An 18988-nucleotide genomic window follows, 5' to 3' on the forward strand; every position below is an offset into this window, starting at 1 on the left:
TTCAGAGCATACTCATTAGCTATTGTGTTTTATAGTCTATCAGACATTCTAAATGTCTTTGTTGAACTATAATATTGTATATATTACATATTATAAAAATGTGTTCTATTATATTTCCATTATTGTATTACCAGTATCAGTTTTGGTTGTCTTGGGACATTGATTGTATATCACGTTTCTTTTCTTGGACTGGGACGAGGCTTGGGCGATTCCCACCTTTCTCAGAACCGACTCCGGTTCTGACCTAAGGCTTCGGTTCTGAGAGGAGTCGACTCCACCAACACTTAACAATTATGTGGTCAGTAAATAAGAGAAGCCAGACATGTTATATTTGGATTAGTCTGCTTGCACCTGATGTGTGTGTGTTTTTTTTCATATTACATGTACTTGTTTACAATGTATTGACCATTTAGCATGAACTGTTGTGTGTGATGAAGTCATTCTTCTATTTTGATACTCTTCATTTTTTTGTCTTTACTTGTTCTTGTTGATTTATATTATGATAAGTATTTGTACTTTGTCTATTATTAATTTGTGATGTGAAGGCCAACTCCAATCATATTGCTGGTTAAAGAGAGAAAAAAAGGAACGAAACATTAATAAGGAAAAAATTACAGCATTTGAAGCAAAACGTTTTATCATACAGGAATGTTTTACAATTGCATGCGATTGAGTGAGTAAATGATGGAATTGGGTCCCTTCTTACATTTGTATTATTTTACATTATATTATTTTTTGTAAAGATGGGCGTTGAATTACCTGTAGAATCAAGATCTTCCACATTCCATTAAGATTCAATTCATATGTTCTTGCAAGAAAGGTTAATCTGTAATTTCAAATCATATAATACAGAAGTTTGTGAAAAAGTGGGCTTATAGCATCATCAGGAAATTTCCATGTGGATCTGGTAGACAGTCATCATGATCTCAAAAGTATTTCATCAAACTCATTCATTTTCATATCTTTTAAAGCTCTTGTAAGAATATTTTTCATTGTTACAGGTATGTAACAAAGTACTAGTATATTACATCTTTCCACATGTTATTTTGTTTAAACTTTTAACACTTTTAAAGTTAGGATAAATCTGAAAAGGATTCATATTTCAAATTCATAGAGGTAACACCTGTGCTAATGTTAATGTTATTCCGCAGGTCATGGTACCGCATTCGTTCATTTTAATTTGATGTAATTGTACTTTAGTGTTTTCCTCTCATTTATTTGTTCACTGTTTATTGATCGATACTTCATAGCAGTTTGGAATTGGCCTCTTCTCAAATGTTGTAATGATTCCATTCAAGAGAATTTTGATCAATGAAACATGCATGTACCACTCTTGATATCTTGTCTCGTCAGCGCCCATGGCAGCTAAAAGTGTTCAACACTCTAAAATGAATTCAGTATTGGTATTAGGTGCGTGAGGAAGTAGAAACCAAAAATGTATATAAACAAATGTTTACTTATAACCTTGAAGTAATATATCCTTGTTATACTTATTTGGACCCAGAAGGTCATTTCAAATTCAGTGTCAAGATTTTTGGTGTTGGTGTTCGGCCAATATTTACACTGAATGAAACACCATACTTCAATGAAGCTGGTGCTAGTGTCAAGTTGTCAAGCTATCAGCATTGTGATATAGTTTTATGTTTATGTTTGTCAACCCACTTCTGATTGATATTACTGAGTGCTAGGTTAGGTTCATTGATTCACTATCTTTATGTCATTTTGTTAATAGGGACAGATTGGGAAACAAATGAACAAACAAGACAGGTGTGAAAAGATATTGTAGATTAAGAGAAATCATTTTGATCTATGAATAAATATTGATCCATTTTGGGTAGCAAACATGAATTTTGAGTTTTGTTATTGTAAGCTATTAGAATGTAATTATTGTACCCTATTATGCCCTTTTGCCCCCCCCCCCCCTCCTCCCAGGAAAAAAAAATGACTGAACTTGAGGGGATGAATGCAAAAGGGAATATGAGAGGCAGATGCTAGGGAGGGGGAGGGGGCACAGATGATAAAATTATAGAGGCAGACAGAGAGAGAGAGAGTGGGGAGATGGGGTGTATCTGAGTGAAGTTGTTCATATTTGCAATCTTCTCTTACTGAGTACAAGCTTAAGAAAAAAAAATCAGACTACCCGAGCAGGCCGAGGCTTAGACATGAAAGATTAACCCAAATCTTCATGTGACCCCGGCAAAATATACCCTCTGATATTAAGGCAAGCAAATCTCTTCAAGTTTTTTTGTTAACAAGTCCTATTGAACAAGTACATCATTAGGTCAAAATGTATATAGTCTTGGCACCATGATTATGTTTATGTTTGTATGTGCATCTACAACTTTAAAGTTTAGGATTCTGTTGGGGTAGCCGTTATAAAAGGAATCTCCTCCTTTCTGCTACCCCTGACACTCATTATGGGTATGCCTTGTGTTTTGTCATTCTATTTCTTATATTTATCTCACTTTATGTAATACTTGTATAATTTGGTGATGTGTTTGTATGATGAGTGTTGAATAAATTTGAATCGAATTGAATAACTGGAATTACCGGTATAGGTACGGCATGAACACAAGAATAAATGTAGGTTCTTACTTCTGTTCCAAAATGAAAACATGATCGGACCAGAAAGCAGGATGTTAGTCCTTAGAACTTTTAGGGTAGATCCATGGATGTCGATCCCTGGGGACTGGGGGGGGGGGGGCGGGGGGTATGTATCCTCTCCAGTATTATGGGGAGGGATGGCCTGTGTTATCACCCCCCCTCCCCCCCCCCGCCATAATTTAAGGTTGAACATGATATTTTTATATAATGAATCATGGCAAGTATGATCATAATACTATTATTATTATCATTATTATTATTATTATTGTTGTTGTTGTTATTATTATCATTATTATTATTATTTTCATTATCATTACTATTTATTATTATTATTATTATATATTATTATTATTATTATCACTAATATTATTATTATTATCAATTTATTATTTTTATTATCATTGTTTTTATTAACTACCGACACTCATAGGCCCACGGGTCGCAACTCTCTGACTCGCAGCTCGCTAGATATCCGCGTGAATTTCTAGTTTATATAATTTGGAATCGGCGGCACTTCATAGCATTATGCTGACGGCTGCTGGGACGGTTCACGAGGAAGTTCGAGACAGTTACGAGCATAATTAGCCCTCTTTGTGGTTTAAATATGGGAGATTTCAAATTTAGTTTTGAATTAGATGCAGAAGGTGCCGATGTTGAACCTGAATCTGATGGTAGGAGTCATAGAATTGTTTATAAATCATGTGCTATACTGTATACTAGCTAGGCGGCTAGATCTACTAACGCCAAAAGTAGTACATGGGACACAAGCAATCAGCAGCATAATCATTTTTAGCAAACGATGCTAGAAATAGTCTTTATTCTATATTCTTTGAGTGATGATAGCTCATCAATATAGTTTCTTAAGAGACATTCATTCTTCTTGATTTCATAAATGTAAACTTCATGGATTTTCTCGGAGAAAGTTCTAAACATCCTGTATAAAACTATAATAGTTTTTTGTACTGATTGTATGGAATGCCAAATGTAAAAGCAGCACTGCCTGCTCCAATTATAATAGTGTATCCTATTGCTGGACACCTTTATTTCAGTGCTTTATAAGTGACATCTAGAGGAAATACAATAAAAAAAATTGCACTTGCTCTTCCAAATATTATGAAACTTATGATAGGGTGTCTGGAGAAAAAAATTATTTTTCTTATTTCAAGAAAATATCACATTTTCTTTGTGAATTTGAAAAGAAATGACCTTCAGACTTACAGAAATGTAACATTTAAAAAAAAAAATCCAATTATTGGCTGCAAAAAAGAAGAATGAAATAAGGTAATTTTTCAGCATTTCTCTGCCATAGACTGTGTAGTTAAGAAATGGACACACACAAATCCAAATTTTTAGCTTCCGAGGGCAGTTAAAAATTTATTATTAATGCCAAAAACTTGTCCATAAAGAGTCAAATAGGATTTTTTATACTCTTTCTGATGGTATGATTTTTATAAAGATTTGGAAACCAGGGGCGGTATTCTGAAAACGTTCTTATCTTAATTTTGTTCTTATCTACGTCACTTTCTTAAATTGGTATTCTGAAAACGTTATTATCTTTTTCTTATCTTTTGTTCTTATCTTTGTTCTTATCTTGCTCTCCACCCAATGCTGAGCGCGTAAATTTACAACTCGCGCATAAATACCAAAGTGCGCTAAAAGATAAGAACAAAATGAAGATAAGTGGTATTCTGAAAACGTTCTTATCTTTTTTCTTTCTTATCTTTCACGATATTTAAGATAATATTTAAGATAGCTAGAGGGTTATCACATCTCACGATGTCCGCGTTTTTTCTTGCTCAAAATCGATGGCCTCTAGTAGTAACAAGTACCCACAAGTATTCCTCCCACCATTTATTTCATTCACCCTTTATTTTGCCCGTCTCTTTTTTCTATCCCTTTTTTCTTTTCCATTTTTTATTCCTTTCTATCTGTCTGTCTTTCTTCCTTTCTATCTGTCTGTCTTTTGTCCTTTCTATCTGGCTGTCTTTCTATCTGTCTGTCTTTCTTCCTTTCTATCTGTCTGTCTTTCTTCCTTTCTATCTGTCTGTCTTTCTTCCTTTCTATCTGTTTGTCTTTCTTCCTTTCTATCTGTCTGTCTTTCTTCCTATCTGTCTGTCTTTCTTCTTTTCTTTCATTCTTCATTTATATCTTTACTTTTGTTCTGTTTGAATCTTTTAATTTCTTTTTTTTTCTTTTGCTTTGTTTCATTTATACTTCATCTTTCTTCATTTTATATTATCCCTTTTTCTTTTAATCCCTTCCTTTTTTTTCTTTACTGAGTCTTTTTTCTGCTTTCCCCCCGTTTCTCTTCCTTTTCTTTCTTTTTTCTTTCTTTCTTCCTTCACTTGTTTGTAATCTTTATTTTTCTTCCATTCTTTCGTTTTTATACATGCTTTTTCTTTTTTTAATCATTCATTTCATCTTCCCCCTTTTCTTCCTTCCCTTTAATAATTCTTAATTTTTCTCATTTTTTTATTTCTGCTTTCTGACACTTTTGTGTCTTTTTTTACTTTCTTTCTTTTTTTTCTTTATTTTGCTCATTCTTTTTTCGTTCTTTCTTTATTTACTCTTTTTCTTTACTTTCTTCTCTCTGTCTTTCTTCTATTAACTTTTTCTTTATTCTTAATTTTTGATTTTTTTTCGGGTTTTTTTTCCCAACTTTTTATTTTTCCTTTCTTTCTTTCTTTCCTTCTTTCTTTTTCCTATGAATTTACCTTTCTTTCTTTATCTTTTTGTAGTCTTCATATTTACGTCAAATTTCCTTTCATTTTTTTCTCTCATTTTTATTTCTTTGTTTAATTTTCTTTTTTTCTCTCTTACTTCACTTTTTACATATTTATTCCCTTTTTTCTCTTTCTTTTTTTTTCATTCGTTTTTTTTTAGACTTTTTTTTCTTTTTCGGTTCCTTGTTAATTTATTTTATCTTATATTAGTTTGACCTTTTTCTTTTTTTGTGTGTATTCCTTTTAGTTAATTTCTTTTTTTCTTCATTTTTGTTCCTTCATTTTATCATGGATAATTGTTCTATTTTTTTCTTCCTTTTCCTTCTTTTATTCATTCTATTTTCTTTCTTTTTTATTTTTGAATTCTTTTTCCTTGCTTTCTTTCGTTTACTCTTTATTTTTTCATTATTTTCTGCTTTGTCCCTTTCATTTTTTTTTCTGCTTCATTCTGACCCTTTTCTGTCTTCTTTCTTTCATACCTACTTTCTTTCTTCATATTTTGTTCTTTATTCGTACCTGCTTTATTTACTTTTCTTACTTTTTTTGCACGTGGACGTCTCGAAATAATAAAAACAGTCATTGCGTATAAAATGCCTATTTCGCGCAATGCGCCAGAAACGGTGAACGCGCAGCGCCCATGATATTCTCTTCACATAAGGAACGCTTCTATTGGTTAAACTGCCAATATAAAGCGCATTTTGATTGGTAATATCTTAAAAATGGGCGTGTTGAAGATAAGAAGGAGGTAGTCCTTACAGAGATAAGAACGCGTTAAGAAGATTTTCAGAATACCGATTTGCAATGATTTTAGCGTCTTCTTATCTCATTGAGATAAGAACAAAGATAAGAACGTTTTCAGAATACCACCCCTGATCACAATGAAAAATTGCGACAAAGTGAAAAAATTGTGCAAAACAGAAATTTCATTTTCCCATAGAAAACGCATGGGGAAATGGCAATCTCAACACACACAAAAATAAGGGTTTGGAATTTATCTCTAAATCCTTATTTAGAATGATCATATAAACTTGTCCTTACTGTCAAAAGAAGCCCCTGAATTTTCTCTTTCCATACATGCCAAACACAAGTTAATAATCAATTCAGATCACATTTTTCTAATAGCCTGAACTTCCCAAAAAATATGTGCCATATTTTCCCCTAAATCAGCCTGTTTTATGCTGACACTTTTCAGTGTGGCTTCAGACACCCTACTTATGAATACAGTATATATAATAAAATTGTTTTAATATATTATGTTTTTGTTGCATCGCACTTGCCGCATACCCCCGGGGGGGGACTTACATTGACGAGTGGATACCATGCGCGGCCAAAAAAACAAGTGAAAAGGATGTCCTTTTCACGATAGGGCACGTTACGTACGTAACGTGATAAGGGTGTCAAAAACACAAAAATAATGACAAAAGGGTATCTATTTCGATAGGAAAATTACGTGTTTAGGGTGCTTTTCGAGACCCCCTGGTCGCGCATGGTATCCACTCGTGAATGGAAGTGGCCCCCCCCCCCGGGCGCATACCCCTCCACGAAAAAAAAAATTAAAAATTTTGCATGACAAATTATATTGTGTCATGATTCCAGATGCGCACCAGAGGGGTAAAGATATTCTTAATTAAAATGATGTAAGAAAGAATTGGTGTGCATTTTTCTTCATATATAATGAGTAAATTGAAAGTTTTCTTTGCTTTTTTTATATAGAATCTGGGCAGATGTTTATGTGTTTGCTAACTAATTTAATTTTGTTTAACTGCATGATTATGTTCTAGTTCCATGCCCTTGTGGCACTTTTTAATAGTATGCTCATTTGTATCAGGACGCTCATAAAGTTCTATCGATGCGCTGTCGAATGTCGACGGCTCTAATCATGGTAAACCTTGCACACGGTACTGTGAGACGTGAGAACGAGCCGTCGATGATCACCCACAATACACTACTGTACACCTCAATTCTCAACATTCAAATGAAGGAGCGGACGAGATTGAAAATTGGCAAATCAGGCCCATATTTCCTTCAGAAGATATATCTATTGTTAATGCAAAACTAGTATGTTAAGCATGTTCTGTCATTTTAGAGATAGATAAGTTAAAAGTTGGATTTTTTCGCCTTGTTTTTGCAATCTTGTTCTATGTATTCCTCTGTGAAATTGAACTGTAGATGTACGGTAAGCAGTAATATGCGTGTCCAGAATCATGATAGTGTCAGGTAATACAATACGTGAATAACGTGACTATACCAGCAGGTGTATTACGGCAGATGGACATTATGTTTGATAATCCTTTATCATTTTATTTAGTTAAGATACCAAAGCTTTGCATTTAATCAAAGAATATATTCTACGCAAGATGTAGGATAGTTAGTACATGTAGCTTATTAAAGTATGTATTCAACATTTATTCATTTGTATACATCATACAGTTTTCTCATTGTTGTGCTACTTACATGTATATGTGTTGATGGTACCAGAGACACACTTAGCATTTCATGCTATTTTCTGGTCCCATTTATCCTTTTAGTACCTTTGTAAAACTTTCAGTTTCGCAATGTTTTGTTACTACTTGTTTTTATAATTAAACATCAAACTCAAACTCAACATCCTCATCATGACAGATAGTGTATTTATTTTGTTGACTTTCCCATACAACATTTGCATTCTTTCCTTGATCCGACAGTGTCTCCTGCCAAAATTCAGACACAAGAAGTCTTGGAAAAATGAGGACGAAATTTTCAACTGGTACTACTAACACTAGTACTACTACTACTACTACTACTACTACTACTACTACTACTACTACTACTATTACTACTACTACTGTAATACTATTACTACTACCACCACTACTACTACTACTACTGCTACTACTACTACTACTACTGTACTACTACTACTACTACTATTACCATCTTTTGCTTCAAACACTCAAATCATTTCAAAAATGTGAATTTTGTCACAATGTCAGGAAATATGATATGTCTGCCTTTCAAATAAATGCAGCAAGTTCCAACAAATATTTATCATACACATTTCTGTTATACATGTAGATCTAAATCCAATATTTTCTATTTTTGGACCTCATTAATTCCAATGTTAATTTTTTGATGAAAATTTTAAGTATTTTGCTATGTCTGATTTTTCTTTATCTATTGAAATCATATAATTTTTAGCCTGGAGTACCCCTTTAAACTTAAAGGAAGGCATTGGACATCAATACATGTTTGACAGTTTTTTTCTTCAAATTTTTCTTTTGCTTTTCTTGCAGTTCAAGAATCTAAAGAAAAGAATGATGTACGTGTGACCCTTAGACCAGCAAGAGAGATCTGCATTCCGTATGATCAGATTAAATATGAGGTAAATGATGGCATACACTGGATGAAGTCCTTTGAGAGGTTATAGGTTTGTTTGCTTCTCCATGTGGATTCAGAGGGGTTTATATTAACCCCTTTCGTACTGGAAAGTTGGAGAGTCAATGTTCAAATCCGATGAGAATCAACAAATTCAATAGTCAATAGGCTTACAATGGTCTACAAACAGTTGGTCTACTTGTGACGTAGCCTCATTACACCACATGGATTAAACCCATTTAGTCTTTTAGAACTTTGGTCTATTTTCCATTTGGTTTTACGTTTGGTCTGATATGCCCTTAGTCTAATTTCCATTTAGTCTAATCGGGTCCTGTCGGTCTCTAATGATTAGGTGGTGTGAATTCCGCTTTTTCAAATGTAAACTCAGTTCATAAGCATTTCAATGAAAGGAAAATAAAACACTTGGAACAAGTATAAAGCTTGTGTGATTACAGAACATGAGTCAAGGAAACAAGTCGGTGAAAGCTTGAGAAAAATTGAACAAATAATAAGAAAGTGATGAGCATTTGAATGTTCAGATCAATAATGCAAGAAGATCCTCCCATAAGGTGCAAGAAAGGTCTACTGGTGGTATCATGTCGTTTGTCTGTGTTCACCTTTCTAGAATATTTACTGAGTGCAATTGTTGACGTTTGGATTAAGAGATTACTATTGAAGTGAACATTGTGGGGATATTAATCAGGTTGACCTTTTCCTTGACCCAATTTCATGTGTCAAATGTGGTTGACCTTGAACTGTTATTAGGATGATGAGTTTTGGTCAATGTAACTGAACTTTATCCCCATTTTGGGGCTCTGATACTTTTTTATCCATTTGTTGAACTCTATCATTGGATCATGGTGGTAGACTTAAATAGTGTATTACTCAGTAAGTCCATGGTTGAATTGTGTTACTGATCTTTCACATTTTTATATGATAAATCATTTTATATCGATTTGCTTGTCCTTTGATCCTTTTACCTTCGACTCCTAGGATAAGAGAATACTGCAAGTTTCATGTGGTGATTACATCATCTCTTACCTGCATCCTCAAGATGTTGAAGGTTTGATTGATGAAAAGAGTGAAATCAAGGAAGCCATTACAACTCATTCGGATCTACTGCCATGCATTTATGAAGGTAAGTTGTCGGAAAGTAGACCAAATGCTTCAGTCTCCGTATTTTGGTTGTTCCACTGAACTGCGTCAGCTTATCACCAATACATGACATGAAAGAGTGAATGGGGATGATAGCAAAATGTCAGAAATTGTTGAATAAATCCCCAAGAAACAACGGTTATTCCTGTCTAGTCAGAAAGCCACTTTCAGTTTTTTTTTTTTTTTTTTTTTGGGGGGGGGGAATTCCACCTAAATGTTCACATCCAGTTCCATTTTGATCTAAAATTGATTATATACTATATACATGTATGCCTGCTATAATTTCATGCATCTTTTCAAGATCATCTCATTAACATGAAACTTGCAGTCAATCTTCAAAAGTCTAGACGACACCAGATTATGTAAAACATGTCATCTTAGTCAAATTTTTTCTATAAAGTGGAATAAATTTCTGTGGTCCCAATAGCTACTTATAGGCAAAGACACTTTACTACAGTGATTTTTACTACAGTGATTTCCATAGAATTTTAATCTATATTTGAACGGGTGTATTTGGTGAATTCAAATATTCTGATGGTGCTGGCTTTGATGTCAAAAGCACAATTCAGCTTGCTTTTCCTAGCTCAAATATCTAATCTGAGTTTACACCATTGATGGAAATTATATTAATGATAGCTAATGAGTGAGTGAGATTTGCGACTGGACTGTCTTCATTTTGAAGTTTAGTGCTGTAAGGTAATTGTCTTGCTGTACACCAAAAAATCAACTCAAAACCTATCACCCAATATGTGTTTAAACATCTTTTTTTACCTTTGCACCCCCCCCCCCCAGTACATTCAACCTTTTCTCGCAATTTAACCGTAAGAGCTCCAAGGGGGAACTCTTATATATCTGCAAATGCGATTGTGAGTTTGATAGATTTGTGCACAGAATAGAAATGGGCGAGAGGTCCGCTTAGTTATTATTTATGTGTGCACAACCATTTGGAATAGGCAATATTTTAAGGCTATACAATGAACTTATTTGATATGCAGAATTTGATTGCAGATTCTGCTATATTTTACAACCATGTGAAAAGTTGACTTTTCGACTTATTTTTTGGGACATACAGGTGGACTGAAAGTTTGGGAATGTTCCTTAGACTTGGTCCAGTATTTGCAGGACCTGGACCCAGCATCTTTTTCTGGTCAAAACATCTTGGAGCTTGGATGTGGAGCAGGTCTACCAGGAATCTACTCTCTACAGAAAGGAGCTACTGTCCATTTTCAAGACTATGTATGATTATCAGATTATTTGATACACCCTTTTATTATACATATACATGTAACTCTCCATCATCAGGCTCTGTTATTACAAAGTGGAATCATCATCGTAGAGGGGCTTTTAAAATGGACTTAAAACAAGTACCGGTGGTCATCCTTCCATACAGTACCTTCAAACAAATATCTCGTCATGCTCTCCCTATCCTAAATAATGCTTCTAATATTTCACCATTGTGAGAGGGTTGAAGAGTACACTTTGCTGATTTTGTCAATTTCATATGCTTACATTGCCTGTTCTTGAAAAAAATTGCCCTTTACATGCTTTTGGTTGGTTACACTTCGTAATTGCGAAGGTTCCTAATTCCGAAACACGTAAATTACTTATACCTCGATGTTCGTTAATCCGAAAACGAAAAAGGGTTTGTTAATCCTAATATTTGTGGCATAATTCCGAAGGTTCGTTAATCCGAAAAGGAAATGAGAGTCGTAATTCCGAAGGTTCGTAAGTCCGAAAACAGAATGAGGTTCGTAATTCCGAAGGTTCGTTAATCCAAAAAGGAAATGAGGTTCGTAATTCCTAAGGTTGGTTAATCCGAAAAGGAAATGAGGTTCGTAATTCCGAAGGATCGTTAGTCCGAAAACGAAACGAACAACGAACCTCATTTCGTTTTTGGATAAACGAACCTTCGGAACAACAAACCTTATTTCATTTTCGGATTAACGAACCTTCGGAATATCCGAACCTTTGGAATAACGAAGCTTCGGAATTACGAATGTATACGCTTTTGGTCATGAGCATTTCCTTCACCTTCAACAGTGACCCTTGTATTTCTGCATAAACAAAGTAAAATTATATTATCTTTTGTTCAATGCCTTGTCTAAATAGAAATAATTATCTATTTTTAATTAGCAACATGATGGAAGCCACTGTTTTCACATGCAAATTGACAAATGTGTAACTTATTAAAAATATTTTATTAGTCTTTATTGATTTCTGATACATGAGATTTAAAAGGATTAATGAAAGCTGGCATTTGTAGTATTACCAAAATAAATATTCAAAATTGTGGTACTTTAAAAGTCTCCCGGGGGGGCCACTTACATTGACGAGTGGATACCATGCGCGACCAAAAAAACACGTAAAAAGGATGTCCTTTTCACGATAGGGCACGTTACGTACGTAACGTGAAAAGGGTGTCAAAAACACAAAAATAATGAAAAAAGGGTATCTATTTCGCTAGTAAAATTACGTGTTTAGGGTCGAATTAGCGTGGATGATAAAACAAAATTAAAATGTTTTATAAGGATGTCCTTTTTGCCCCAACACTACGTGTTTAGAGTCCGATTTGCGCGAGGTGTAGAAGGTGGGGTCGTACTAAACCAAATAAGGTAAAGCCGACAACCAAAGGACCCATAACAATAAAACATTCCTGTACTTGTTTAGGGGTTCATTTCAGGGAATACTTGCCAAGAGTATCGTTTTGTTTCCAATACTTGTTAAGGGTAGGGTTTCACACGCCAATACTTGTTAAGGGGTGCATTTTCAGAATATGGAAATTACGTGTTTAGGGTGCTTTTCGAGACCCCATGGTCGCGCATGGTATCCACTCGTGAATGGAAGTGGCCCCCCCGGGAAAAGTCTAAAACAAAAAATGAAGAGTATGGACTCAACATGCTGAAGCTTTTCCACTTAGTCTTCAGAGGGAAATGCAAGTAAGAAATGAATTTTGAAAAAAGGGATGATATTTCCATTTTCTTTACATTTCAGCCCCAAAGTTCAGCGATTTTAGTATTTGCTTTTGTTTTTTTTTTACTCATAGAATGAAGAGGTCTTGGAACTTTTGACCATTCCAAACGTCCAACTGAACACCAAACCAGAGGTCTACAAAGAAAGATGTCTTTTCTTATCTGGGGATTGGAGTTTAGTGCAAGATCTATTACTGAAGGGAGCCACCAGGTAACATATGCACAATTTCTATAACAGATTTACCATCAGCCAGTCAGATTGAAGGATTTCAGTAGCTTTTAACTGTTATTGCAAATTTGTAACGAGTTTTATGAAATGGATCACTGGTCGGTATAGCCTAAATTTAGATAAGGGAACCTTCACTAACGAACTGTGCTTACCAGGTTTAGTATGTTTTTCCAAATATTGGCTGTTGCTATTCCAAAGATCAAGGTTCGGCCAAACCTAATTGATTGCTTTAATTCTCATTATTTATATGCCACAATTTGTATTCTAATCTCTATGCACTGTGGTAGGTATGATGTTATTCTGACTTCAGAGACCATATACAGCTTAGACTCACAACCCAGGCTTTACAACATTATCAGAAACTTACTCAAACCAAATGGCATAGTGTATCCTTTGAATAAATTAGTTAAATTTATTGGTCATTATACTGAGAAGTACACAGTGTATGTATTCAATAAGATTTGATTATTCATGATGATGATGATGATGATTATGGTGATAATAATGAAGGTGAAGGTGATGAGGATGATGATGGTGATAGTGACGCTGTTGTTTATTATGATGGCGATGATGATGATGATAATGATGATGGTGATAGTGGTGATGATGATTGATAATGATGGTGGTGATGATGATGATAATAATGAATTCCCAAAGAAATGGTGGGATCAGCTAAGAGAGTAAGAGTTTGCGATGGTGATTTTGATCTCTATTGTCTGTATTCCTTTTCTGCCCTATGTCTTTATCTAGGGGGGGGGTCATTTTCTTTCAAGACTCAAAAATAACATACATGGAAAGAAAAGAAAAATAATGAAAAAGGCACCAAGAAAGCTTGTAAGGTTAATATTAAATGAAAAAAATAACCAAAGAATCTACAAGCCCCAACAGGTGACTGGGGGCACAGTGATATGACGAAAAGTAACTTTGTTACAAAGACTTTCACATGAAATTATTTGCTGCAACTGTTAGTTTGGCCTTAACTTTAGCCACAGATATCTTGCTGCTAAGACGCATTACTTTGGTGTAGGAGGCGGAACAAGGCAGTTTGAAGAGTTTGTAAAGGAGAAGGGAGAGTTTGAGATAGAATCTGCTAAAGTTATCAGGCAGGGTAAGAGCAAAATATGATTTTCATTTCTTTGTTAACCATACCTGTTAATTACAAAAGCACTCTGGCCCAGTGGAGTTGTCTTCTGACTTCAAAACAGAGGGCCATGGGTTCGAATCCCAACCTTGGCGTGATTTTCTTTAAGCAAGAAATTCATCCACATTGTGCTGCTCTCAACCCAGGTGAGATGAATGGGTACCTGGCAGGAATTTATTTCTTGATATGCCACCGTGTTGTAAAAGTCTGCAGGGCTTAAGTCAGGGTAATAATATCCAATTGCTTTGGAAGTGCATAGGGACGTTATGACATGATGTGATATGATACAAGAACTGCATTAAGTTGAATTATATAATTTTATTAAAATTGGGTGAAGTTCTTTGCAGGTGCACCATGTTACAAGTCTTCATTAAAGTGAACTGTTTTTATTTTATTTTCAGTAAAGTTCTGAAAAAATATAGGAAACATGATCAGTCATTGCTTGACTCACAAAAAAATCTGTGAAATCATCCTTACTTTGAATTATTCTGATTTATTGAAAGCCACTCATGCACACCTTTCAAGGTAATGAAATATTTTGTGTTTATTACATTCTTCCTAAACATTTATTCATAATCAGGTAAGAACAATGATGATCTCACAGATTGATTTATTTGAGAGTTCTGTATTGAGAATTTTTTTAATTAAGAAGAGAGTCTACCAAGATACAAATAAAATATTAACAAATAGGAACATTATTTTAGCAGGCATGACTCATATTAAATGAGAGAAAGATGGGGGAAAGAAATTGTGTATTGGTCTGTATGAAATGAAAATAAAATGGATTTTTCTTCTCAGTGAAACTGATTTCATTTTTCTCCAAATTCTTTCGCAGGAGTGCAGAGAGAGATACTCGAAATGCGATTATTACAGCCGGAGAGGAAGGAAGTCAAAACTTCATAGCAGGTTGTTATTTGTTTGCTCCTTGAAATTGATATTTGGTTGTCTTCATGCTTGCCCATGATGAATGAGGAGGCATGATATCTCAGTCAGAAGATGGGGTTGGTACGTATTGCAATCCACTTAGATTTCAACACAGTGCACTAAAGCCAATTCGTTTATTCTCATTTCCAAGTCCCTCGGAGCTGATCTTAAACCTTTGATCCTCGGGTAGCTTTCTTAGAAGTCGGTTGATGAATCATTACCACCCTACTAATACTCATGTGAATGTGTAGATGCAATCTGCGTTTCAGGAGGACTGTGACTAGACTGCACATGATAAGATTCTCTCTGTCAACGGTCATGTGACTCTCCTGGGCCGTCACATCTGAAAGTGAAACAACCCGAGGTTGATGATCTAAATACATTTCTAGGTTCCATTTCATAAAATTGTTATAAGAACGAATATGCAATAGCAGTTAAAAGCTACTGAAATCTCTCTGTCTGATTGGTTGACGTTAAATTTGTTATAGAAATTCTGCATTTGTTACTATAGCAAGGCGTTATGAAACGGCAACCTGGCGTACACCCTGTAAATGAAATGGCATCTTCGATCTGAAAAAAAGTAAAAAAAATCTTGGAACCAGCAGGATATTGAACCTGCCATTTAATGCTTGCAGGACAGTGACGCAACCACCAGGCCATCATCACTGGTTCTTGGGATGATCATGATGCCGTATCCATGAACACATCTCCTTGACTTTTGGAATGAGGAAGCCTGAGCACAGGCTGTCAGCGGGTGTTCTGTCGGAGATTTAAAAAGAAAATGTTTGAAGGACAGTCTCATATCGAGTTGAAGCAGTGCCAGATTTGACAAAGAGTAATGGACTGTGACTGTGCCAAGGATAAAAAGAAATGGAGATCAGCGGTGCATTTGAAACTCAAAGAAAGAAGCAATGTGATGATTAGACAGGATAACCTTTTTTTTCTGGGGATTTGCCAAAAAAAATTCTGACATTTGACTACCATCCCCACTAAATCACCGGAACAACTGATGTTGCTGTCAGAGACTGAACTTTTTGGTTAAACACAATCTTTCTGCAACGGGACCCACATAGGTTAAAAGATGAATACCAGTTTTGATTTGATCTCAAAATGTGTTTGAACAGAATCCAATGAATTGACCACCCAAGTTTTGTATGTATAAAATAATGCAAAAAAAAGGGCGAAATGGCTCTGGAGAAAAAGTAATTTCTGATAAATGAGCAAAATAAGCACGGAATTCCATATGTCAGGTATTTTTCCAAACAATATTAACTCACTCGGATATATCCACGCGCTCTTTTCAGACCACCGGAAATATTGGCAAAGTACTCCCGACCAAAAGGTCAAGCGCGCACAGAGTTCCACACTTTTTTTAATTGCGTGCGAGCGTGCACACAAGCCCCATCCAGCTCATGGATATCGATGGTCTTAAAGGGGAAGCTAACCCTGACAAAAATTTTATTGTAAAAATAGCAGAAAAGACATAATGCGGAAGGTTTTAAATAAATCCATCAAAGAATTAAAAAGTTATTTGAATTTGAATCATTTGATTTGTGACGCCATATGTGAGCAGCATTCCTACAGTTTTATCGACAGTGCCTTTTTATCCTACATAAATAATATATGTATTTAAATGCCATATGGTATTTGTGTGCATTTATTAAAAAAAAACTGTTTCCCCTTTTCCAGATTCTTCCTCCGTGAATGCATATCTCATAATCCTATTTATTTTAGCATTGAATATTTTCTCTTTCTGCTTTGGTGTAATGTAGAAAAGCTGGGGTGGTATTCTGTAACTCTGTCATAACTTATCATAAATTTTGTCATTTCTCTCCGAGATGTGACACCGCTATGATTGTCACAAATCGGTATTCTGAACATTGTCTTTTCCCTGTCATATCCCTCAAAGTTCCCACCCATCTTTTCGGAAGCAAACCAATCAAAATCATCGTTAGTTCCCAGTTGGAGCCCTTCTAGCCAATAGGAAAGCCCCGTGGCAAGTAGGGCGTGTCCCCAAAACACTTGCTGGCAACGCGCAACTACGCGTATATTGATGCGCTTAATTACAAAGAGAGACAGGGAGCTGTGAAGAATTTTAGAGGAGAAGTATGCAAGTAAGGAAAACAGAGAAAAAAAGGAGGAATAAATATGTAGGGCCTAACTAATTGTAGCATGAAAAAATAATTTTGAAAATTGTCATGGAAGATGAGTGAAACTAATACCACAATCTAATCTAAATAATATAATTGTTTGCTTGACATTCAGTCGGCAGGGTATCGGGATATTTGGTACTAAAAGATATGACAAAATTTATGACTGCTACCCCCTGTCATAACTTTTGTCAGATCTTTTGCTTGTATAAAAGGATTACGCGAATTTAAAGCCGCGTATTTTTGCTGCGCGCTAAAGAGAAGAGACAAAATTTATGACAATTTTTGTGACAAAAGTTATGACATCCACCAGAATACCGATTTTGTCATATCTCAGAGATAAGATAAAATATGGAGAAAAGACAATGTTCAGAATACCGCCCCTGAATTAAGTTGTGGTCATTCAATATACCATTCGAGATATGACACCCATTGTGTTGGACATTTTGGTTCATTGAGTGATACAGGAAGTTGGGGGGTGTGCACAAATGTGTTGGTGCGTGTGTGTGCGTGATGGGTGTTTGTGGGTGAGGGTTGAGGGTGTGTTCGTGAGAGTGAGTGTGTGTGTTAAGAGATCGAGTTACTGAGAAAGTGGGGATGCGCGGATGGCAGTGCATGAGGGTGCGTGTGTGTCGCAATGTGTGTGTTAGAGCGAGAGGGTGGGAGCAAGGGAGGATGGAAGCACTTCTAATACTTCTGCTCGCTCACATCCAGTGGAACCGCTGTTACGATCTTTAAGCGAATCGTGCTTATAGTGTAACTCGTCGGGTAAGTTCGCGTAAAAGTGTTCTATTGCAAATATAATGTACGAGCGCACAGTGAATGGGTAGTTTATGCGAAAAATCACTTCAGTACAAAAATATTCCAGCACAAACACTCTGTATATTTCTTTTTTCCAACTACTTAAGTTTGGGATGGGGGTTGTAGTCCGTTAAAAAACACATCTTTCTCATCACAAAATAAAAGAGATCTAAGACATATAATAACCTTGTAAAAAACTGCAGCATATTTTTCATTTAGAGCAAATCATAGGCGATCGTGTACGTTGTGCATGCAGTGGATCCTATGCGTGCATCCGGTGCGTTGGTGTACAAACAAATAGTACCAAGCAACACAGAGGCAGTGCGTGCATACACTGGACACATCTTCAATAAGCTAGGGAGCGAGTTACACTATAGCAGGAGTTTACAGTTTAAGACCGTAACAACCCCGCTATCAGTCCCCAGATGGATTCCTCGCATTCATATTGAATACCGGGGTGGGGCGGGGGGGGGGGCACTTTGTATGTATAATACCTACGTGCCGCGGTCGAGACCCCCATTTCCAGCCTAAATTTCCGTTCCAGAGCCAGGGACATATCTACGGGGGGAGCCGGGGCACGCCCCCGGCCCCCTCCCCCAAAAAATATTCTGCTGGGAAAAAAAAGAGTTACAGCACAATTTCATTTTTTGCTAAAGTGTTATATTTCTCTGACAATGAGAGCACAGATGATAGGTAGATCCAGCCCCCTCCCCTTTTTTTATTGGCGGAACAAAAAAAAAGAAGGGGAAACAGAGGAGGAAAAAGAAGAGAGAAGATGAGTTAAAAAGATAAAGTGAGAGGAAGACTTGCCCCCCCCCAAAAAAAAAAATCTTTATGTCGCTAAATAAATGTTTGCTCGCGCTCGCATTGTCTGTTTGATATTCATATCGTGCTCTATAGGCTGACATGGAGCTTAGAACATCAAGTTTTAAAGTCAA

The 18988-nt window shown here is 35.7% G+C and overlaps 1 protein-coding gene across 1 annotated transcript; it reads left to right on the forward strand.

Moving 5' to 3' along the window:
* Positions 1-3042: 3042 nt before the first annotated feature.
* Positions 3043-16823, forward strand: LOC121426835 (histidine protein methyltransferase 1 homolog). The gene is made up of 8 exons (XM_041623229.1): positions 3043-3275; positions 8600-8688; positions 9675-9819; positions 10909-11072; positions 12880-13016; positions 13322-13420; positions 14027-14142; positions 15011-16823. The coding sequence occupies exons 1-8, from the start codon at positions 3209-3211 to the stop codon at positions 15076-15078; spliced, it is 885 nt and encodes a 294-aa protein (XP_041479163.1). The 5' UTR covers positions 3043-3208; the 3' UTR covers positions 15079-16823.
* The last annotated feature ends 2165 nt before the right edge of the window (positions 16824-18988 follow it).

Source organism: Lytechinus variegatus, chromosome 13 (assembly GCF_018143015.1).
Source record: "Lytechinus variegatus isolate NC3 chromosome 13, Lvar_3.0, whole genome shotgun sequence".
Lineage (NCBI taxonomy): Eukaryota > Metazoa > Echinodermata > Echinoidea > Temnopleuroida > Toxopneustidae > Lytechinus > Lytechinus variegatus.